We start from the raw sequence: 24,887 nt of genomic DNA, 5'->3' as shown, positions 1-24,887 counted from the left end.
GTGGATATTATAGTGTTAAATAATGTGTAATTAATGAATTTTTATTATCTTTGTTAATAATAATAATATATTTAAATTTAATTATTTATTATGGTATTATTAGAAATAAAATTTAATCAAAATGTTGGTTTTGTTTTTATATTGTTGTGGGATCCAGCACTTTCCCTACTGTTGCACTCACTGGAGTTGGAATAGTAATTTTTACCCCTCCGCTATTCAACGCTTTCCCTACTGTTGCACTCTCTGGAGTGAGAATAGTAATTTTTACCCCTCCGCTATCCAGCGCTTTCCCTACTGTTGCACTCACTGGAGTGGGAATAGTAATTTTTACCCCTCCACTATCCAACGCTTTCCCTACTGTTGCACTCACTGGAGTAGGAATAGTAATTTTTACCCCTCCGCTATCCAACGCTTTCCCTACTGTCGCACTCACTGGAGTGGGAATAGTAATTTTTACCCCTCCACTATCCAACGCTTTCCCTACTGTTGCACTCACTGGAGTGGGAATAGTAATTTTTACCCCTCCGCTATCTAGCGCTTTCCCTACTGTTGCACTCACTGGAGTGGGAATAGTAATTTTTACCCCTCCGCTATCCAATGCTTTCCCTACTGTTGCAGTTACTGGAGTGGGAATAGTAATTTTTACCCCTTCACTATCCAACGTTTTTGCTACTATTGTGTTTATTTTGTTATTAAATGTGTGTTTTATTCTTTTTTTAATAGTTTAATGTGTGAATTAAATATAGAATATTTTATTATATGTGTATATTTTGTTTTTATATAATTTAAAAAGTTCAAAAATTAAATAAAGATAATAGTTAATAAAATGTATTTAAGTAAATATATGTATATGTACACTTTGTGTTTATATTTATTACATTAAGTTTATTTGTTATAATTAGTTAAAATATATATTAAATGTAATTTATTTTGTTAATAATATTAATATTATTTAAGTCATTTTATTTGCTAAGTCAATATTTTTTACTTCTATATTTTTTACATCAATATTTTTGTGTCGATATTATTGTACTTACCTGTTTAAGTATAGGGAGTCGATATTTTTGTAATCAATATTTTTACATCGATATTTTTGTCAACTATGTTTTTTACATCGATATTTTAACATGGATCCCCTTTGCCTAATTGATGGACCCACAAGAAATCCATACTACTTATTTTTAAAAGATTTTATTAAATATAAAGCCCTGTTCCAGTGCAATATATGAATGATCATTATTCCAGAAATTAAAGGCATAAATCCGATACATATAAATGCTTGAAAAAATGGCAACAAATTAGATAGTGATCATTCAGTGAAGTCATTGATGGAACCAATATGCATCGCAATCCCTCAGTTCATAGCCTCTGGCCTATAGTTATATTAACAACAAGAATGCCATATAAACGAGTATTCTAGATGACTTTATTACACACATACCTTACACCCTGAACTATTCAATGCTTCTCTGTCCACATCAAGCAAGGTCAGTTTCTGTCTTTGGTTTGTTCTACTTTGTTTGGTAAAGCAACAGATGGCACCGGCTTATGCCAATGCGTGACTTCAACTCATCCTATGGGGCCTAACAGGAATTAAGCAGTGTAAACGTCTAACCCCTGTATTTGTCAGAGGGGGTAAGAAATTCCAAAATCCACGCCTACTTTAGTAAATGGTAAGATTAGCTGTAATTAAATACCTGGCTACTGACTTTAGTACAGTACATTAACGATCCACATATAAAGAACTATTGGCCCCAGAGCCTGCTCACCCCATTCAGCGCTCCCTGCAGTCGCCTCTCCAGTGCAGCCAAAATGTGAAAGGTGTTTCGGAGTTACCTCTGTGTTTTCAGGCAGCAATAGGAGGGGTATTCATTTCCACTTTAATTCGGGAGGGTTGAGGGACAATTTCAGCAATTTGCATGGGGATTTTACCAAAGGATTAGTCCTTAGGCAAACTGCTCCTGGCATGTCTAATCAGCCATGCTTTCTGCCCCATCGCACTGCCTGTGAAGGGTAACAGTTTTAATAATTGGTAGTTTACAGATAGCTGAAATATGCAATAGTTTATTTGCTCCTTCACCTAAAATAGAGATTATGTATACCTGTATCGATATATTTTCCTTTGTAGAAACACCACTGGCTAAGTATTTGATTGAGGAAGCAATCCATTTAAAACCTAGTGTATCAGGTAATTTGATTGTAGTGTACATTCACAAGTTAGGTGTGATCTATAGATTTATAGTAAGAACTAGGAGGACCGTTACAATGCCATCGCAAGGGTGCCAGGGACCGACCGCCGAAGGTGCGGCGGTCCCGCCAGTGGCATTAGGATGTACCCGCCACACTGGCTGGTGCATCCCGTATTTTTTACATTGCGTCGGGCGGTGCTGCGAGCAGTACCCACCGCAATGTAAAAAATGCATGTTGTGCATTTGAATGCACAACGTGACGGGCACCGCGTGGTGCCTGCCACCTTGTGCATGCAACTGTAGAGGTGTACCAGAGGTACCCCCAGTGCACCCCCCACCCCCGAACACCCTGGGGGCCTGCAACGGGCCCCCTAAGGCAGAAACCGCATGACTTTCCATGAAGGCACGTCTCCGTATTAATCCTAATATGGATGGCGGTGTCTTGCGGTGACAGGTCTCGCCTGAGGTAGCGCATGCGCTGCTTTGGCAAGACTTTTAGTAAGGGGACTTCAAAAAGCTGTCCACACGCTTTTGCTTGTGGCCTAAAGCTTGCGGTTACGCGCACAGGCACCATCTGGCTTTCCTCTCTCGTCATGGCTCATTAAGCTCGCAGGCACCCTTACAGCGCTCGCACATCGCACACCACTCACCAGACGTGCCTCCTTTTTTTTCTTCTTTTTTTTTACTTTCAGCGCGAGGCGCGTGCACTTGTTCTTTCATGCCTCTCCTTGCCCCTCGCTGGCACACGGTGCTGCTTGCACTTCACTTAATCTCCCAGTGACTTCCCCCAAAACATCTCCCACCCCTCGCAGCTTGTTTTGTTGGCCATCGCAACCCCAAACCTCCCTCCCTCTCCCCTCCCACCCTCTCTCTTCCAGTCAGCCAGCGGGCTCCAGCCTGCGCTGACTTCACAGCAGAGCAGCGGACGGAGAGGGAGGGCTATGCTGCTGCCTGCCTCAGAGCAGGGGGCACTACTTTCAGTGCCTGCTTGGGTCTCTCCCCATCAGCCCAGTGCTGGAGTTGCCATGCTTACCCCTAGCCCGGTGCTCTGCTCTACAGTTCTGGGGGCTTTCTGATGCCGCAGCCGTGGACTGGTTCCTATCCTCATAGAGAACGGCTCTTCCCCCGCCCATGAATTCCGCTCTCTCTGCTCTGCCTTCCCCTCTCTTCCAATAAGCCAGCGGAGTCAGGCAGACGGAGATTTTTTGTTTGGATGATCGTGACCAACCCCCATTACATTTGGGTTGGATTACTGCATTAGGAAAATCCGACAGCCGTGCTGCAAGCAGATATTGAAATCAAAACGTTAAGGTTTCTTTGTTTTTCACTATTGATTTGTCTGGGACTGAATGCACTGAAACATAGCCAGCCTTTACACTAACCCCAAGTCATCATTCACCATTGTACCTTTTTCTTCCTTATATGTCACTTTGCATCAGCAGTCCTCCTGCAGATTGAGGGTGTCAGTCTCACAGCCCCAGCAGCTGCAAGTCGCTGTGTCCCCTTTGAGGCGCGTGCATGACCACAACAACCTTGCGGTGCTCACATACCTAAAAGACGTGCGTGAGGTGAGAGAGTGGGGGTTAATAATCCCTGTGTTTTGCATATGCTTTAGTAAAATGCAGGGCTAATCTATTCCACGTAAACCTGGGACCTCACACAGCAACAGGTGGCTCCTATGGTGCTCTCTATACCTCCCACTGTTGCTTCTCGCTCATCCCTTGTGTTTGTTTCCCACCTCCCTTCATGAAGCTGCAATGGAAAAAGAGCTTGGTTAAGTGCTTGTTTAGGTCTCGCGAGCCAAAGGCTCGAAGAGACATTTTATATCTGGCCTTTTCAAAGTGCTGCCGTGGCCTAAAGCTACAGTGCACGTGAACGTGCACGCGTGCAGCGCCATGTGTCTTTCCTAGCGATCGTAATCACGATCACTTTCACTTTCGCGGCCGCGTTTCCAAAGCTTTCCTAGCGATCGTAATCACGATCACTTTCACTTTCGCGGCCGCGTTTCCAAAGCTTGTTTCATCTTAGCATGCGGTATAGGATTTACGTCCATCACTTACTGAAAGACGTGAATGTGTTTCTATGCCACCCCTTTGATTAAGAATGCTACAACACCAGCAAATGAGTCACCTTTTTAACCTCTGCAAACAAATCAAGCAGTAGGTATGTTCGAATCTGCTCCCAGCTGAATTTCAAAACCAACCCCCGCCCCTGGTAATGCAACACACTTTGTCGATTTTTTATGCAGTCTGTAAATGTATTTAATGGGTATTGAATGCCCTCTTACCCCTCTTAGAAGTACTACTTCAACAACTGAGCTGTGTTATGTAAGTGAACCTTAATAGAGGTTACAATACTGGAAATCAATACGGCAGCAGAAATAGAGCCGTTATGTTTGCTCTCGGTCTTTATTTACTGGCAATAAATAACGTTCATAGCTTTATTATGTTCTTGGCCTGGAAGCGGTAATCACTGAACAGCCTGTTCTGCAATGTGACATTAGAGCCGCTGCCCATTTAAAAACTATCTTCCTGTTCTCTCTGCCTTCGCAGCCCAGTCCCCAAAGTCTCACTTCAGAAACGCATTTGGCGCTAAGCTGTTTCAGAGGCTCAAATTCCTGCAGCAGCTAAGAACTTTTCGACTTTAATATTTGCACAGCAGACTATGAAATAAAACGTGGTACGTTCATGTTAACTTGGGACGCAATTTAATACTCTCTCACCTCCTAAATGAAAAAAGAGAAGCTCGAAATACGGCAGGGCAGCAGAACCTCAGCAAACAAAGGAAAATAGTACGAATAAAGCACCCTGCCAGCCTCCAAGAGAACGCAGTCGTGAATGGAACTGGGTGGCTCGCAACTTCCATGGCAACACAGAGTAGGGTGTTGTTGGCAGAACTACACAGGCAAATGCACTTAGGCAGAAGCTATCAAGCAATTTGCGAGAAAGCGCTTGATGAGATTATGTGGCCACAAATTCACATCGCGCCCTATTTTTGTTTTCAAAGCTTTTTTCTGTCTCCTCTCTGCCGTTCTTGGCAAGAGGCAGGGGTTCATTAGAGAAAGGGCCATCGTTGGAGTAATTGTTGTTTATTAGGGACAATGATATGCGAGCAAAAAGCACGCACAAAAAAACACATCAAATAGGGCCAGCCAAGGACCAGCACAGCCTGACACTCAGCTGACCCTAATGTGTTTCTCAACTCGTTTTATGGCTTCAGTGGGAACAGACACCAGGAAGCACTTCTAATTGCTGATTTAGCTTATCTGCAAGAGAATGTAGACAGCAGTGTGAGATGTGGGGCCTGATGTTATCTAAATTATGATACGAATAGTAAACAAGCATTTGCTTGGTAGTAATCCTTTACTTCTTGTTTTGTGAGCTCTGATAATAAGTTGAAATTATTTCTCTTTTGCTAGAAAAACTAAGCGAAGGACGATAGTCATGTTATACGTATTTTATTTACTGTGAAGACAGTCCTTAGCCCAAGACCCAAGCTTCTTGCATTTTTTCCGGTGCTGATATGTTTCCCAACAGTTCTGTGCTTGGTGAAAATCCCCCCATCTCATCTTGTTTTTGTAGTGTGGTCGGACATTATTGTTATACAAGCGATGCAAACATAACCACCTGTTGGTTCTGTTCGGTTGTAGAAATGAGATTCATCACCAGTGCTCACATTTTTGTCTCTCTCCTCTGGCCCCGAAGCCATGTCCACAGTAACGCACCTGGTGCCAGTTACACCCCCCCCTACAGATCTTTCCGTAGGAATCCAGGGTGCAGACACTCCCAGTGTGTCTTTTGCCATTGTGCATTCTGATGTTCTCCCCTTTAGTTTTACGCTTGTTGAGGAATGGATGGTATTTCCCTGTGTCTCACAGGATGTAGCAACCTTTATATTTGTTCTTGTGGGCTGCTATTAAATTCTAACAATTGTGTTGCATACTGCAGTTTGACCAATAAGTATCGCAGTAGCAAAATACATCTAAACCACTTTTTTATAAAGTATTTTTGTAATGATGGCAGCTCGGACTGGACAGTTCCCATGGGGAGCAACGTCAAGACTGATTTGCATATGGCTGGGTCTAACCTGGAATGGCGTGTGGCATGCAAAACAAGTATTTGCAATGCAATAGGTCTCGCATTTACGCGAGTTTAAGCTATTGGCATTGTAAATGACAATGCCTTTTATTTATGTTTTTAAAAACGGACAAAAAATAAAAGGCATTGTAATTTGCAATGTCAGTAGCTCAAACCCTCGTAAATGCGAGACCTATTGCATTGCAAATGCTTGTTTTATTTACGAACAAACACTCCATCTGCACTCCCGCCCTCCTCCCACTCTCGGCTGCGTAGCGTTAACATCGCTCATTCCATGTGCTGGCTGACATTTGAATTTGTTTCTAACAATAAACATTGCTTGATTGGTGTTGGCAGCTGTGCTTATGTTGTTAGGCCATACCAGCTACGTGCCGTGTGGTGGTCTTTTGCACTTTCTTGAAAATGTGTGTGAGCAGGCTGCCAATGGCGTCCTCTTGGTGGACACTTATCTACAGATTTGGCAGTCAGGTTGAAACCGGCATTGACATGCGTGCGCTTTGAACTGAATGTTATGAATAATTTCCTGCTTTGTTCGGCTCAGCCATGTGTTCCTGCCTTGTCACACGCCATGCTTCTTCCTTCCTATTTGCACACTCATAGGCTGCCTCTCAGAGGTTCATTGTAAAAATACTGCGCCTCTGCCCGTGCCACACTCAGCCAGTCGGATATAAGGTGTACAGGTCCCCAGGTGCCAAAGCACTGGGATGTTACATACTCTCTTCTCGGGGAGTGCATGTGCCAGTAGCGCCTCTCCCTCCCGTTTTCTGTCCTTGTTTTAACCCACCCCCACCTTCCGTTGTTTCTTAAACCCTTGTTTTGAACCCACCCTCTGTTTCACCCACCACCCCCTTTCACACTCTCCCATTTTGTTTCTCACCGGCCTCCCTCATGTTGCTTATTTATCACCCCGTCCATTCCTAGGTGGGCATTTGTGTGTTTTTGAGAACACCATAAAAGATAGTTTGCTAGAAACTGGTGCAGAATGAGAACATACAATGTAATGATTCAGGTGGAACATGACTCACACTGGATTGCTTAGCGTCAAAGGACACACTTGGTTTTGGCTTTGATTGGAGTTTTAAGTGTTAGGAAGGTGCAAGCTGTTTACAAGTTTATCTTATCTAAAAATAAGAAACGTTTTTATTCAATTCATAAACATCTGCTTTGTGGTCGACTTCCGGATACATAATTATGGGATGGCTCTCATGCATTGTTTACGCCAGCCATTTGTTCCTGGCCTTGTCACGCACCGCGCTTCTGCCTTCATGTTTGGCTCTTACACAGGTTCCTTATGAGAATACTGCCCCTCTGCCCATGTCACACACAGCCTGTTAAATGTAAGGTTGTAACACTGAGCAAGATACAGCTCCCAAAGTTTCACAGCACTGGGATGTTAGATAAAGTTTATGCATTCAGACTCCACCTTTTATGTGAGCGGCTTATCAAAATTCGGCCCTCCGGATATTCACACTAAAATGTGCACAGAACATTATGAATACTACAATGAAGGACACAGGCCACTTCACTGGAACTGAATATAAGCATCTGTCCAGCATTTGTTATTGAGTCCTTCATGGATCGCCAAACAGATCTTCTTTCATGGACTCGCCACTCTTAACTCTGAATAATGTAGGTGGGCAAGCCAACAAATTAACAGAACGCGAACCAGAGCCAAGCCAAGAGTCTGGCTCAAATCTTAGAACCCGTGCTTGAGCCGAGCATTTAAAATGCTTGCTGTATAAATTACTGAACAATCATCACATACAATATGAGCAAGTCTCTTCACAATTCAAAATATTAAATAATACATAAAAAATAACATTGACAAAGCCAATAGGTCTTTCTTAGGCAAACTTATTGGCTTTGCCAATGCTTCTTTAATGAGTCCAGAAGCTGCAGAAAAATGATATAAAGAAATCTGTATCCCAGTTTCAAATGAGTGCATGCTACATTAGTCTTTTTGCAGTCACATTTGCACTGACCTGAAGAGGAGTGCAAAAATCTTTTGTTTGGCTTGTGGTGCTTTCGGCCTACTTTAAGGCATCTGAAAGGTAAAACGAATCAAACATGCTTTCTTGCAGCTTGAAAGTGTTTCTTTATTCATTCAGCTGTGGTACTACGGCTACTTCTATTCTGTTCCCTGCTATTTTTAAGACAAAATGGCTCCACATAAAAACATACGTAAAAACATTGTCATTTACAACGCTAATAGCTCTAACTTTGACAAATACGAGACCGGTTGCATTGCAAATGTCTGTTATAGAATGGGTTTTACTAAAGTACAGGCAAACCATTCCAAGATGGCCATCCATGTGCTCTCTTGCATGAGCATGTAACGGGGACCATTATTCAATGTCTTTTGGACAAAGTATAGCAAAAGCCATTACACGATGACCATTTGTGCATCTATCTGCATGTACACATAGTGATGGGCATCTTTGAATGGTTTCTTTTATACTTTAAAAGAAGGCATTCAGAGTAAACCCACATTGGTGAAACCAATAGCTCAGCAACCAAAGCCAGGCCTATTGGATTTACCAATGCTTGTTTATCCTATTTCTTTTGTTATATGGCCATTAGGGTCATTGTCGACATTGCTAAGTTAGCATGAGCTTTTGCTGCCATGACACTGCTTTTGTGCACGTTACTACATGACCTTATTTTTTTGCAAGACTCTGTTTATGCCTTTCACATGAGAACTGTCTGCCTTTCAGGTTCTCTGCTAAGTTCCTGGAGTTTAGTCTGAACACAATGTGCAAGGTCGATAAACAATGCCCCTTGTTATTCTGTTCTGGTCAGTACCTAGCACCTAGACATAACATGCTAAACACAGCTGCACTGCTGGAGACTCGTGCTTTGATATTGCAGGGTTGCATGTCTTAAGACACTTGGAGAGAGCCCTTTCCATGGAGAAGAGGTATGCTATGCCTACGATGTAAACAATACATCCAGGCTTTAAGGTATGGGGTCCGCTGACAAAGCCCAGAGATCTTCTTTCATATAATAAACTTCTTCCAGTCAAGGGGAGGATGGTTAGGCCGTATAGTCCTTTTTACACACCCTTTATATAATGACTTCCCCCTTCTTACTTTATGGAATTGTAACAATGCTAATTGTTTTGAGTTTATGCATTTTGCTGCTGGTAGTGGCTCGTGTACTGTATTATAGAGCACAATGGTTAAAATGAAAATTTCAAACTACTACAGTGACTCTGCCAATTGTTATTGTGGACAAGTACGAGTGAGCGGGCGAAAGGGTATATCTTGCTACCTCAATTTCTGAGAGAGTCGGGAGTGTTGTGTTCTGGGTTGTCCAATCATTTGTAGCTTCGTGATTTTTCGCCGAGAACGAATGAGACACTATAGCTAGTCGGTTTGGGGAATTTGGGCACTAAGGTGGTAGGTTGGGACACCCCTATACACCGAGGTCCTTTTTTCCTGCGCATAGTTCTGTGTAGGTGCAGAATCCCTGCAACACTTTTACCACGTTTTATTTTGTAGCTTTTTGTTTTGGCAATGAAATGGATAATTCTCTTCTTTTTAAAAAAAAACTCTACACATACCTCCTAGAAAGTTGAAAGCCTCACCCCCACTAACCAAATTAAATACTGACAATAAACTGAATGTGATTTACAGTGGCACGCAGGGGTTATTTGATTCCTTTTTATAACATTGCATTCTTTAGCATCTACCACAAGCTGTCATTTCTGCATGTAAAAAGGGAGAACATTTATAGTAACCTATACTGAAATATAATGAAAACGAAGAGCAGTCACACGATAGATAGTGAATCGAGCTTTCAAACGGTATATTCAGATTTTCCTCTGAAACAACACATCTGTACAGTGCAAGCAAGGCAAATGCCACATGAATAGACGTCTGCCTAGTCTGAAACTCCCTAATCTGAAATGTTAAATATCTTTTATGGCCTACATCAGGAGCGCGCATTCTTAAGTTAAAAAAAAAAACTCTGCATCCTTATTCCGAATATTTTCCCAATTTTCAGAGACTGGTAGCACAGTTTTAAGTTTCGGAAGTGGCCTGTTAGAGGACTCGCCAAAAGATACTGTTTCAGGTGTTTAGGATTGTTAATGTGCTACATTTTATGTGAAGTAGAGATTCACGAGACAAGCTACCTGGTCAGTTGGCAGTAAGTACATTTCATTCACAGACATTGTATTTTCAATTTAGGAGTCATTGTTATAGTATGCAGTAAAATATTTTGCTACCTTTTTAAATGATTAAACACTGTTGATATTATCTTGATAAAAAAGATACATATTTTGCTCTTCTCTACCTGATTATGGGAAGTTTGGATTACAGGTTTTAATAGTTTTAGGATACTTTGGGGGTTATCAACCAAAACAGTAGAATTGTTAAATTGTTGCTAGTATTAGAAAAGATAGGACCATTTGAATTGCAATGCCCGGAAGGGCTCAGGGCTACCCATCCCAGAGTGGAGCCAATGTAAGAAGGTGAGGTGATCTAGTGTTTAAAAGGTTGGTGGTGGATCTTCCATTTTTAATCAAACCGTGATCCTGAGGAATGGAATTGTCGTCATCTATAAGCCACACTGGTACCACCGAGGGGCAATCCAATCTGCAGTGCATGATGTACAGATAACCACGAATGAAGCCCAAAATATCTGACCCTTGGCAAGCTGGTGCTGTGACAATTTTTTTATTGCGAGAGTATCTTCAAAAAAGAAAAAGTCCTGCCACCTAAAAGTGACAGCCATATGCTTGCATTAAAAATGTATATATTTAAATTACAGGTAGCTACAATGTTGCAATGTCACTTACACACTAAGCCATAGCAATTTTAAAAAAAGAGATAGAAAATAAGCCCCCGCCTGTCTGAGCGCCCAAGGGGTAAATAGTGGATATTTAAAGTTAATACATACATAAATCCCCAAAGTGCACCTGAACCAGCGTTGACACTAAGATGAGGGAACTATCTTTTTTATTTGGATGTGAACAATGTGCCCAGTGTTTGGGCAGTCAATTACAGTGTGAGGAGCCAATAGGTAAATTGTGCAGATCCTTTGCCATAACATTGTATGCTGTGTTGGACTGATTGATGCAAAATGTTAATGACGGTTTAAAAGACCTTGAAACACAACCCACTGAAAAAAGCCTCTCCAGGTATGACTTTTTTGTTTGTTTGTTGATAAAACAGTAGCCTGGCAAGACAGCTAAAGAGGTCTCAAAGGCCGTTTTTGTTCACACGTATGAGGTCTAAACCTCTTTATTTGACTTAACAGCCATCAACCTGTCATAGTGTGTGCAGTTTGTGTTTTGGTTGGTCTTAGCTAGTGATTCATATCTCTTTTACCTTGAGAGAGAATTCATCCTGTCTTCTATACTATCTTCGTCATTTCCACTTTGCTTCTACCATATTGAGGAAAAGTAGTGGAAGGGGGGAAAAGGGAGGAGGAAGAGAATGTGCTACATCATAATTTAATTAGTGGCCAAATGAAGTGCCTAATGTTTTTTCTTTTTTTCCTCAGGCAGTAATGGCTGACATAAACTGCTGTTGTGGACTCCTCACAGCTTCCAATGATCCAGGTGTGTGGTCTTACCCCTTTTTACGCACAGTGACTATATATGACTTCTGTCTTGTGCACCAACTCTTTGTGTGTCTTGGATTTCATGATCCTCCTCCAAGGTCTGACAGAGGTATTACTCATCCCTTGGGTAGGGTTAGGTGATTCCCAAGATTTCTTTGATTTTAGATGCAGTTCTCTTAAATGATTTTTCATGCAATTTCATTTTTATTTTATTTTTTTATACTTTTGATGTTTCGAAATGTATTTGGTCTTGGTTCTTTGTGATTGTTCTCTTCAAGCTAAAGTCATACAGTGTTGATTTTTCCTAATGATGGTCAATTATGTCAAGATGGAAAGTTTCAGATTTCCAATAGTGTGTCTTCATGCTGGGCTGAAGAAATTCTTGAAGACTGAGCTCAGAATCTGCCTTTGTTGTTAAAAATGTAATTGCATGCTCAACTGAATAATATGATGAATACTGAATGAGATGTCTACTAGTAACATTGTTTACAATGGAGACAATGATTGGAAAAGGAGATGCCAACTGAAATGGCAAAGGCCAACCCGTCTAATTGTGCATACATGTTTTACATGCTGTGCTGCTGATGTGATATATATTTCTCAGTATAATTACTTTAGGGTGCATACATTTCAGGGTTATATAAACTGGAACCATAAACAAAGGAAACAAATAACATCAGGAAATACCAGTAAGTATTAGGGGTTTAGTTTACTGAAAGGCAATACATAAATTAAAACTAGGCCAAAATAAATGGGAGGAAAGGAAGGACTACCACAGGTAACAGCATTATTTAAATTGGATAAAAAGAGTATAAATATTAAAAAAAAGGTACAACTATTAATGGGTTTAAGAGAATAGTGGTAAGATAAAGGGGCTATAGGGTATTAATGAGTACATTAACTAGAAACAAAAGCAATTATCAAAGCTAAGTGTGAGATTAAACTCTAAATTCCCAGACATATTTCTATGAGACAAATTAAAAAAATAATAAAATCTATAGCATCATTCATTCCACCCAAGATTAGTTTCAGAGTGAATTATATTCCAGAGATAAACATATATAACTTCTCCTGGAGTCTATGGGGCCAATTACGATGTCGGTCGGAGTTACCTGCGACGGACACCGTGGCGGAAACAGGACTGACCGACCTCCAGTCCTTCTGTGCCGACTGCCTAATTCTGCCTAGTACATGCTCCGATAGGGAAATGTGAGGTTGTGTTAATCCCTGCACCCCGTGGCAGGCACACAAGGTGCAGGGATTAACAGGGGTCACCATAGGGGCCTCCTCGGCCCCTAACCGGAGGCTGCAAGGCAAAGGGCTCCCTGCGAGGGCCCCAAAATATGCTTTCCGACAGGGTTTCCATGTCGGAAAGGCCGGCATGAAAACCCTGCCGGAAACCGCGCATCATAATCCAGATGGTGTAAACCGCCATCCATATGGATTACAGGCCTGGTCCAACTGGCCGACGTGTTCCTTGAGCCTGTCATGACAGCTAGAATAACTGGCCAATTTCAATTCCGACTGGCTGAATCATAATCAGCAGGTTGGATGTGAAACCGATGATGTCTGTTGTAAAGCCTCCGACCTAAGGTTGGAGGCTTTACGACCTACATCGTATTCGGGCCCTATGTGTGGTTTGCCTGTTACTCTGTGCTAGTGATCTTTTTATTTGTTGCCGGTGAAAGGTACTACTAGTTTGAATTTGAAAGGTGGTTGAACGCTCAAACTCATCTGAAGGTTGTGCAAAGGACATTTCACAATACTGGTCTTGCATTGTAAGCAGGATAACACAGTTTTTCATGTTTAGGTTCTGTGTTGAGATGTTCATTAAATCGTCTCAGTGATTTGGAATGGGTATACAGTATTAACATATTGTATCATCATATAACTTGACTTTTTTACATAAGATTAATTTAATCACTGTATCGTTGGGTAATTTCCTTTCATTTTGATGTGGAGGCAGGTGCCCTAAATATTTGGTAGGGCAACCATCCAACCGTTGACCAAAGGTGGTTGCCAGATTTAGATTACCAGATTGTGCTGCATTTATGGCACAGTGGTGTGACTGAGATGCTAGGGCTTATCACTGGTTGTGCCATATTTTGAATTGAATGCTGTTCTTACCGCCGTAGACCAGTGGAGAGGTGGCTTTAGAATAGGGAAAGCTTTCGAACATCAGAAATCCGTCTGTGGGTTATTTGAACAGCCGGCATGCCTTTCTGATACCTAGAGTGCCTGTGCTTACCTTCTGCATGGGCTGCTTGGCAGTAATTATGTTGTCGCAGTATATTGCATTATAAGCGGACAGTTGTTATGTCATGGGAATATGATTAAATGGGAAGTGTGTTTATTGGTTTATATGTGTTACTAAATTGCTATCATAAAAGTGTAAAAAGTTAAAATATTAATCAAACTTTGACATTGATTTTAGAACAACTAAGTGTAACATTTCTGTTGCAAATCTATTATATCTTTAATCTATAAATGTGTGATACTGACATAGGCCAAATACAAAATCTGCATTCCTATATATGCGTACGTGTATATCATACATGAGTAAAGGTAGAGTATGATTCGTTGCTGAGTATTGTCAATCTATGGGAAAATGTTCTCAAGAAAGAAGATTGCTTATTTAAAAGACCGACACCTAATGGCAGCAAACGTCAAACAAGCGCTTTGCTTGTTTGTGTGGGCACATGATATCAGTACATTTTTAAGTGTGCTGCGCATCTTCTGAAGTATTTTCTTGAAGTTGGATAACACATGCAATTACTGAGCGATACTTCTCACTGATGTTCCGGTTGGCTATTTTGAATGACAGAAATACCCTAAAGATATAGTGAACAAATTAAATAAGGAAATATTTTGTTTTACAGCGCAGAATCAATGTATTCTAAATGTACACCTAGACACCCTGGCCCCTCCAACCCTTGTGGGAGGTTGCTGGGGGATGGACTAGTGGCGGCTTCAAGTTACAAGCTAAACTCTGGGTACACAGATTTTTACTGGGGTCCTGCAAGCATCCCACTCTATCTGTTAGGGTTATCTGGCAGCTTTAACACCACTAAATTACTGTTTGCATAATGCATTATTTTTGGAAGTTATTTTCTTTTTTTTTCAAGCATTTGAATGATTTTCCAGAGTAGTAGAAGTTTCATTCTAAAAGTTCAGACTGTGAGCTTTGCACAGAGGTTAAATAAAACTCATCTGTCGTCATTATTATGAATATGTTTTCTTGCTTCATCGTGTGCCGGATAAATCATCCAGTACTTAAAAGACATGGCCAAGTTACAAAATGTGCCCCAGTGCAGAGCCGTTTTGCACTAGAATCTGCACTGACCAGTAATCTTCATACTAAGATTGTTGTTTCAGTGTATAGGGGCAGGTTTGTATACTGCATAGCGTGATGGGTGCTGCTATACAGTTCCACAGGGAGCCCGTCAGGTTTGCTAGAGCGCGTGCATTTAACTTCTCTTTAACTTCAGTGAATTAAGGTCCAATTCCAAGGTCCGTTCATTTAAGTAGCAGAGAAAACCTTAGAGCAGCATCAACAGCCCCTGCACTAAATTTGATTTCGGCATTTTGATTGCAAACCCATGACCAGAAAGGAATAATGCATCCACAGTTTCAGAGCCAAACCTGGGTGTTTTCTTCCTCAAAAAACATTGCCCGCCGTTCTCAAACCAACTGGCATATTTCAAGAGAAAACAATGAAACAGACCCTCCGAAGAAAGGAAGGTCATGTTGTTTGCTTCAAGAATTTTTGATCTATATTCATCAAGTTAATCACAAAAACTATGAGCAATGAATCTCAATAAAAACTACTCTTGACTGAATAAAGTATTCAGGCTTATCCCCAGTAATCCCAAACTGGTGTCGCCAGTCAAAGTGGTATCTTAAACCACAGGTTATGTTTGCAGACTAGGCGGATGCTGTGCTTTTCAATATGGGTTTATGCTTTGCAAATACGCGTTCACTTGACAAAGCTGGCCTTCTTTTGCTTTACTTAGAGGTGGGCGTCACTCACCAGCATGAGGCCAACACCAACGCTGTTAGTCATGACTCAATATAAACCGTGTTTATAACGAACCATGAGTGAGATCTCAGGTGTTTAGGGCGAGGCAGAAGGCAGTGCTGGTCAGTGGGAAATAAATAAAAATGTACTCGTGCTTCAGTCCTTCGGCTCTTATGGTCTCTACGGCAGTTGAAGCCTTCACACCAATCCAGACGCTGCTCTCTTGCTGCTGACAATGTTGAGCAGCATGAGAGCAGAACCAGGATTGGCTGGAGCAGGCTGCGCCGACATTCCTGCAGGCACTGGGGGCCTGTGCCTGCTCTCCACCAAGCTGGCTACGGCAGTTGGGTGGAGTTATTTGAAGTGCAAAAGTTACGCTGGCCGTTGCAAGACAGCCGGCCAAAATGACATACGCACTCTAAACTGGTGAAATGAGCACCACTCGCCTGCTGTCAGTCAGCAGCAGTGGCTCTGCCCCCAAGCTGAGTACAGTGACGTTTCTGCGCAGGTGGCCTTTGCGAGAAAACAAGTTATTAGTTGGGGTGAAAGCCTATTTCTAAATGAAGACATTTTATATTTTTATAGATTTAAAAATGTTGACCAGTTTTCCCTAAAAATGCACATAAACATAGTTGACTGAGTTGGAAAACAATAAGTACATTATTTTAAAAATACATGAAAACCAAAAAGTCTATAGTTCTTCCTTTGGCGAGCTGATTCAATGGGCAATTAAATATATATATATTGGCTGCATAAAAACGCTATTAAGACAGAATTGGAATATGTGCCATGTCTTGCTGCATAAACGTAAAATTGATGCATTCTGGGGATTGTGGTCATAACAGCAAACCACATGACCACTTGGACTACATATATATAAAATTGCACTCACCTGTGAGCAAGGCTTAAGGCTGAAACGCGTAAGGATTCATGAGTGTATTTCTACTCCGCATTGCAAGACGAATAAAGTCAGCTTTCAGCAAGTCGGTGTTGGGCTCTTTATCTTTGGTGGCAAAACCGCAGTTTCCAGGATCTCCATTCCTGGTCCCAGAGCCCGCCCTGCAGGATTGGGGGCCCCCGGCAAAATGGAGCCTCTTTTTTGACATATATATATATATATATATATATATATATATATATTCACTGAAAAAACCATAGGTTTCACACATGTTATAGTTAGCTGTACATTTCACTCGTAAAAAACCAATGAAATTCCCCCGTTATAGTTAGTGCAGGCAACTATAACTCACGCGACCGCAATCCTCTGCTGATGCTAATACTGTATTTAGACACTTATTTGCCCATGTCTTCTTCCATTAAATTTTAGCTATACATATATTACAAATATTTTTTTTTCATAAAGACACATATGTCATCAGCAGAAGATTGCGGTCGCGTGAGTTATAGTTGCCTGCACTAACTATAACGGGGGAATTTCATTGGTTTTTTACGAGTGAAATGTACAGCTAACTATAACATGTGTGAAACCTATGGTTTTTTCAGTGAATTTGCAAGGTTTTTTAAATGCTAATTCCTAACTATAACGTGTGTGAAACCTATGGTTTTTTCAGTGAATTTGTACGGTTTTTTAAATGCTAAGTTACTTTACGCCATTCGTGGCGTGCGCGCCCACTTAACGCAGTTCGTTCCGTGCGCGCACGGTGCGCTTCGCGCACCGCGCGCCCACTTTACGCAGTTAGTGCCGTGCACGCACGGTGGTCACGCGGTGCGCTGCACGCACCGTGTGCCCACGTTATGCGGGATGGGCCATGTACGCACGATGCGCTTCGCGCACCGTGCGCTCATTTGTTAATTTCATACAACTAATATGCCATGCACAAATGGTGCCCTTCGGGCACCATTTGAACTCGGGGTGGGGAAAATTTGGATAATTTTTTTTTAACAAATTTTTTACCGTACGCGTACGGTAAGCGTAATCGGCGATTTTCCGAAAAAAAATAAAAAATTTTTTGGGCTTGGGGGTTGTTTGGGGACCCATATGTCAATGCTGGGTGGTTAGGATCTCAAGAAACTGCCTCTTTAGACATTTTTGGGCTTCGTTTTTGCTGCCCAACTGAGAGAGCGAGAGAAAAAATGGCGGCCGCCGCATCCTGGTTTCGACCGATTCAAATGTTTACTAAGATCTAAGAGCCAATCAAAATCGCGCTCGTGCACGCCACCGTACGCGTACGGTAAGCTTACGGTAAGCGCACCGTAAGCTGCCACAGATATATATATTGATTTAAAGGCTATTTTCTCAGAATCTACTGAACAGATTTACACCAAACCTACAAAAGGCACTTCCTTGACCTGAGGACTACCTCTCTGCCAAATTTCAAGTAATTCTGTTCAGCCGTTCGGGCGGTAGCTGTGTCTAAAGGTCCTATGGAAAAATGCATGGGAAAAACGCGTTTTGGGACCCCCCTTTTATCTCAGCCCCCGCTTGACGAATCCCCCCGATACTTTGAGGGTAGGAGCAGAGCGTAGCGCCCCACCTATTTTGAAAAATTCGCGAGGATTCGTCAACCGGCGCCAAAGTTATTCAAAATAGAATGTAGCGGATTTCCTATGGAAACGTGGTCCTAACTATAACTACCTACTGGCGACCGCCAGTAGGTAATATATATATATATATATATATATATATATATATATATATATATATATATATATAAATCCACTTAGAACGTTGAAAGCACACTCGGAGTCACGGGTATTACATAAACGGCAGTAGTTTATTCTTCGTGACGCGTTTCAACACAAAAAGTGTCTTGTTCACACGAATACACAGACGTTTTTGCATTGGTTTAAATAAAGTTCATTGAGGTGCTTCTTCCAAAACATAGTGTAAACAGAAAAAGGACTTGATCTATAGGTAGTCGCTTAGGATGTTCTAATGCAGCAGACATGTTGGAAAGTGCAAATCAACATTTTTTCAGTGTAAAAAGTATTTACATTCTTAAGTACAAGAGAAATCACAGTGTTTATCCCTCGGTGGGATTAAAACTCAAATAATTAGTTTCTTTAGATTTCATTTTTATATAAAGAAACGAAAACATATATGCATCGCCAAACATTGGGCTAAATCACTTTTAGTTGCTAAAGTCACTTATTTGTCACTTATTTATATTTAATACTTAGTGGTTATAAATATTCGTTATAGCCCATGTTTTGGAAAAACACACATTTAATTTGTACACGCTCTAGTGGCTTAAGGTATGTACAAAGGGTCTCTTCTTTATTTCTGTGTATCGGTCTAGTGCCTGAAGAGAGCCTATATATTCATACTATATATTGATTAGACACAACTTAATGTTATTTGCAACATCACTTCTGATTGACACCTATATATACGTTACAGTCCTCACCACACCTGTGATATAATTAAATGTGCAAAAATGAAAAACAAAAACAAAAAAACTAAATATATATTGAGAAAAGATATAACATATCCTTATAAAATTCTCTTATCGGTGTTATAGAGTGGTCCCGAGCCCGGGGAAGAAAAAAGGTTAGGGAACCCGTGTAGCCATCCTACATATAGTGGGCCCCTTCCTTTCCTCCTGTAAAAAAACACAAATAAGAGATGTACAGCCATTAGTATCTCAGAGAGAAGGAAACAAAGAATCCATATCCAACAACACATTCGTTAGTTATCGCAGAAATACAGTCATTATTCCAGATAATATCTATAGCTATTTATTCGCTGTGGAGATGTGAGGCTAATTCCTCATCAAGGTTATGCCCGCCCGGGAACCTAGTTTCCAACTCAAGTATACATTTTGATTCCCGTTGTCGTAATCTAAGGTCTCTATTGCCACCTCTTGAGTTAGAGACTATTTGTTCAATGGCAAAGTACCGTAGCAGGGAATTATTGGATTGGTGAAAATCCAAAAAATGTCTTGCAATGGGGTATTGTGCATTTACATTGGTGATAGCTCTAAGATGTTCCATCACTCTCTTCTTAACCATGCAGATCGTACTCCCTACATATCTACGGTTGCAAGGACACTCAAGTACATACACAATATAGTTACTGCTACATGTTAGGAATTGGTTGATTCTCCACTTTTTGTTTCTTCCTGGAATAGAAAATTCCTTTACAGAGTGGCTAAATTTACAAGCTCGACAATGCCCGCAGGGGAAGAACCCTTTGAGATCATGAAAATTGTGACTTTTTAGCTCAGCGATGTCTCCTCTCACCAGTATGTCCCTAAGGCTTCTGCCTTTTTTATAGGTGATCAGGGGCCTTTCTCCTATTTCCTTACCTACAATGGCATCAGTCTGGAGAATCTTCCATTTCTCCGTTAGCATCTTACTTACTTTTTGTGATCTATTGTTGTATGTAGTCACTAGTCTGATGTTACTATCTACATCTTCCTGCTCCTGGGCTTTTTGTTCTAGTGCTTTTGTCCTACTCACATTCTTGATTTTTTCCACTGCATTACTGAGGACCCATTCAGGGTAACCTCTTTGGCGAAACCTTTCCAGCATGTTATGTTGTTCTTCCAAAAATTTGTCATCGGTACTACAATTTCTCCTTGCCCTCAGTAGTTCTCCGTAAGGAATGCTCCATTTTAAGGAATCTGGATGGCCACTGAGGGCATGGAGCAAACTGTTCCCAGCTGTATCTTTTCTGTACAGACTGGTTGTAAGTGTCCCATCTATGATTTCTATACAGGTATCCAGAAACTCTACCTTACTCTTGCTGATATTAAATGTGAGTTTAATATTGTAGGGGTTGATGTTTAGTTCATTAATGAACTTGACAGCTTCATCTTTAGTGTCCCTCCATATAATAAACAGGTCGTCAATATACCTGAGCCACACCACCACTGACTCAAAGTATTTGGCAAGAGATGGCTTAGAATGTATTTCCTCCTCCCATTTTCCTAGAAAAAGGTTTGCAAATCCAGGTGCGAAGCACGTTCCCATGGCCGTGCCTCGCACCTGTCTGTAGAGTACCCCATCAAACATAAAAATGTTGTTTTTAAGACACACCATCATCATATCCGCTAGCATGCGTGTATGTTCAAGATAGGCAATGGGTCTCGTGCCTAAGAAATGCATGCAGGCTTCCACTCCCTGGACGTGATCTATTATAGTATACAATGAGTTCACGTCCAGGGTAATCAGATGGTAATTTTCCTCCCATACAAGACCGTCTAATTTGTTTAGGAAGTCCTTAGTATCTTTGACAAAAGATGGTAGATTCATGACATGCTCTTTTAGGAACTGATCCACGTATTTAGATATATTTTCATTTACACTACCCATGGAAGGCACAATGGGTCTCCCTGGTGGAATAGTGGGGTGTTTGTGAAGTTTTGGAAGAAGGTATAGAATGGGTAGCTTCGGGAAATCACGTTTTAAAAAACAATATTCATTCCAAGAAATGATTCCCAATTCTTGCCATTCTGACAGTTTTCTCCATGTTGTTATTATACTGGCATTGTATGCTGTAGTATCACAAATACAATAGTAATTATTATTATTAAGTTGTTCTTTGGCTTCATTGATGTACATTTCTTTACTCCAAAGAACAATGTTCCCCCCTTTGTCTGATGGTCGTACGACCAAACTTTTATCCTTCGATAGTGACAGAATAAACTCGCACTGTTTGTATGACAAGTTTTGTATTCCCTTAGGATTCTTATGTTTATGTTTTTGTTTTATAAGTTCCTTAGTCACCACCTCATGGAATGTATCGATTGCATCATGAGGCAAATTGGGGTAGAAAACTGAGCGGGGTTTAAATTGTGTGCATGCTGCTTTACTCGTTATTACATCTTCTGCATCCGCAGAGTAGGGTGCTCCTAAATCAATTATCGCATCCAATGTGTCAGCATCTCCTACTGTCAATCCAGGTTGTGTGGAAATATCGTAAACTTGGGCCATATTGTATTGTCCTTTACTGTTATTTAGTATATGCCATTTTTTTAATTTAACCTTTCTGACAAATTTAAAAATGTCAATGCGGGTATTGGCATAGTTAAAAAGTTCCGTTGGACAAAAAGTTAGCCCTAGACAGAGGGTTGTTTTTTCAAAGTGGGACAGTGTGCGTGCAGAGAGATTAACTATGGTTTTATTTACCATTTGGGCATCCATTATGGCGTTGATTTTGAGCCTTTCTTCCTTGTTCCCATGAGCTCCATTCTTCTTTCTGTGTTTCCTCCTGAGGCGTCTTTGTTTGCTGCGCCCCTGCCTCTGCCTCTTCCTCTTCCTCTGCCTCTTCCTCGTCCCCTCAATGGTGGAGTAGGTGTTCCCGTTGTTCTCACCGATTGGCGGCTTCTCTTCATCACCCTGAACTCGTCTAAAAAAGTCACCTGGTGTGTTATGACATCAACATCAGACAGGGAACTTGCTGTGTGTGCTGACACATCGGTATCAGAGTCTGTTAAATCCAGACTAGTTTCCACATTTGTTTCCGCGGTAACTTGCTCTTTTGTTGTCGTAGTTTGGTTGTACAGATGGTCGTACTTATGACTATAAGTCAAGATACGTCCTGTTTCATAGTCAACACAGTCTCTGTGTAATTTCCTCTGTTTCCTTAGTTTTATGTCATCTTCGTACTTTGTTAGTCTTCCCTTCAGTTCATCCTTAAATTTTTGAATACCTGATTGGTCCGCGTGTTTTTTCAGATTTTCTTCAATCTCTGCTATTTCTTTAATGATTTTTTCCCGATCTTCCCAGGCATATTTGATAAGTATTAGCATCATATTCTTTGAACTTTCAGCAGAATTTTTTGACCATTCGTCAAGCATTCGGGGATTTGGGGATTCATGAGAGGGCGTCGTGTATATTCTTAAACCTCTGGGTATCATTTGTTTCTCAACATAGTCTTGGAGCGACGTTGCCTCCCACCATTTTGAGCTTTCTTGTTTCTTTAGTTTTTCATATTTGCGTAATAGCATGTTTACCTCATTGTCTTTCTTGTTACTGGCATCCAATAATCCCACCGATTTTCCTTTTCCTGGAGCGCGTGCAAACAGAGTTTGTGCAGCAGCGCGCCTATCTTTTTCTTCTTCCATGTTTTCAGAAATGCTGTCTCCTGTAGGAACCAATGAATCCCTCAGTTGTTGGTTGGTTGTTTGTACATCTCACGATGATCTACAGGGCGGATGGCACCTGTGCTCTTCGTACTCTTCACGTATTTTCTCTCTTTACTTTGTTTGTTTATCCTGTAAAACTACTGCCTCGTTATACCCGGACTCCTCGCCAAACTGTGGGCGGTTCCTGATGCCACTGTCAGTTTCCTCGCGTTGCCGTGGAGATGTATCGGGAATGCGTACTCGTAAATTTGCAACGTATTTGGAATCACAATGATCGCAATATTTACCGTATCGTGTTATCGTCCATATTTATTAAATGGTTCCCACTTCTCCTCTCCGTTCTATGGATGCAAGTATCCCCCCAGGCGCCGCCGCTAGTGAGGGAACCCCCCGCCCTTAGAACACAGCGGTGTTCCCCCACCACACTGCAGTCCCGGGCTTACCTCCAAGCTGGAGATTCACGACAGTCCTTCACTCCTGTAGACGCCGATAAGTAGGCGGTGGCCGGCTCACGGTTCCTCGCTTTGTATTTCTTACTTATTAAGATTTGCCGGCTTTCTGGTTTACCGGCATTAAGCACCACCTGACTACGGGCTCGGTTCCCAACAAACCCGTTTGGAGTAAGAATATATATATATATATATATATATATATATATATATATATATATATATATATATATATATATATATATATATATAATATTCACTGAAAAAACCATAGGTTTCACACACGTTATAGTTTGCTTGACATTTCACTCGTACAAAACCATTGAAATTCCCCCGTTATAGTTAGTTCAGCTAACTATAACTCGCGCGCCCGCAATCCACTGCTGATGACGTCACATATTACATCACTCATGACATGGTCAGTGACATGACTCATGACATCACTGATGACATCTCAAATGACATCACTGATGACATCATCCTTGTGTAAGAGTGGCAGACCTCCGCTTATCCTAATATAAACTGATACTCACATTGAAAAATACAAACTAAAGTTTTGAAAACTATAGAGATACCAATACAAGTTAGAACAACCTATTCAGTAATTCCAAAATCTACATACGCATCCACTCATTTATCAACACTTCTATATAGTCACTCATACATGTCCTCAGGCATCATATGTACTCATACACCTATACATCCTGTTACACACCTACACTCATACATAGAGTTACTCACACACATACTCACACATGCAAATAAACATCCTTTTACTTGCATGTACAGCTATACACACACCAGTACACTTACTTCTACAGAAACGTACACATACTTACTCTCTAAAACAATCACTTATAGAAAAACACAAACTTATTTATACAGGAACTCTTCCAATCTCTCTCTCTCATATATCCTCACTTTTATACATCAATACTCACATATACTAGTTCAAAACATATGGACTTACTCATGAAGACAGTATTGAGACAGTCATTCGCTCTGTTACTCACCTATACACACACTCATCCACCCATACTGTCCTGCTCACATACTGTCTTCAAAATACATAGAAACATTGAGTCACTCATTCATGCGTCCATACGCTTAGTAACATCCCCCACTGAACCATACAGACACTCATACTGATACTCTAAAAACAAAGTAATAAAACATATACACACTCATGTAGCTACTCACCAACCCATGCAGTCACTTATCCACAAAGTGAGACACTGATACAGATATTTAAAAATTTAAACATTACTCACTAATACTTGTATTCACTAAGATACTGTTAATAAGTTAGTATTACAATTAATTTTACAAAAAAAACAATTCATTTAGACACTTATTTAGCCATTTTTTCTTCCATTAACCTTTAGATATACATATTTAAAACATATGTAATTTTCAGAAAAACACACATTCACTGGATGATGTCATCAGTGATGTCATCAGTGATGTCATTTGAGATGTCATCACTGATGTCATGAGTGATGTCACTGACCATG

The 24,887-nt window shown here is 40.9% G+C and overlaps 1 protein-coding gene across 1 annotated transcript in view; it reads left to right on the top strand.

Moving 5' to 3' along the window:
• The window catches only part of LOC146785792 (von Willebrand factor A domain-containing protein 5A-like), a 541,765-nt gene that overhangs the window by 14,282 nt on the left and 502,596 nt on the right, over nt 1–24,887 (top strand). Inside the window, exon 2 of the mRNA XM_085635057.1 lies at nt 11,795–11,852. Coding sequence (XP_085491183.1) covers nt 11,801–11,852 — 52 coding nt within the window. The 5' untranslated portion in view covers nt 11,795–11,800. The remainder of the gene's footprint in view (nt 1–11,794; nt 11,853–24,887) is intronic.

Source organism: Triturus cristatus, chromosome 11 (genome assembly GCF_964204655.1).
Source record: "Triturus cristatus chromosome 11, aTriCri1.1, whole genome shotgun sequence".
Taxonomy (NCBI): domain Eukaryota; kingdom Metazoa; phylum Chordata; class Amphibia; order Caudata; family Salamandridae; genus Triturus; species Triturus cristatus.
Note: the sequence above shows the minus strand (reverse complement) of the source record. Positions and strands in the feature narration are given on the sequence as shown.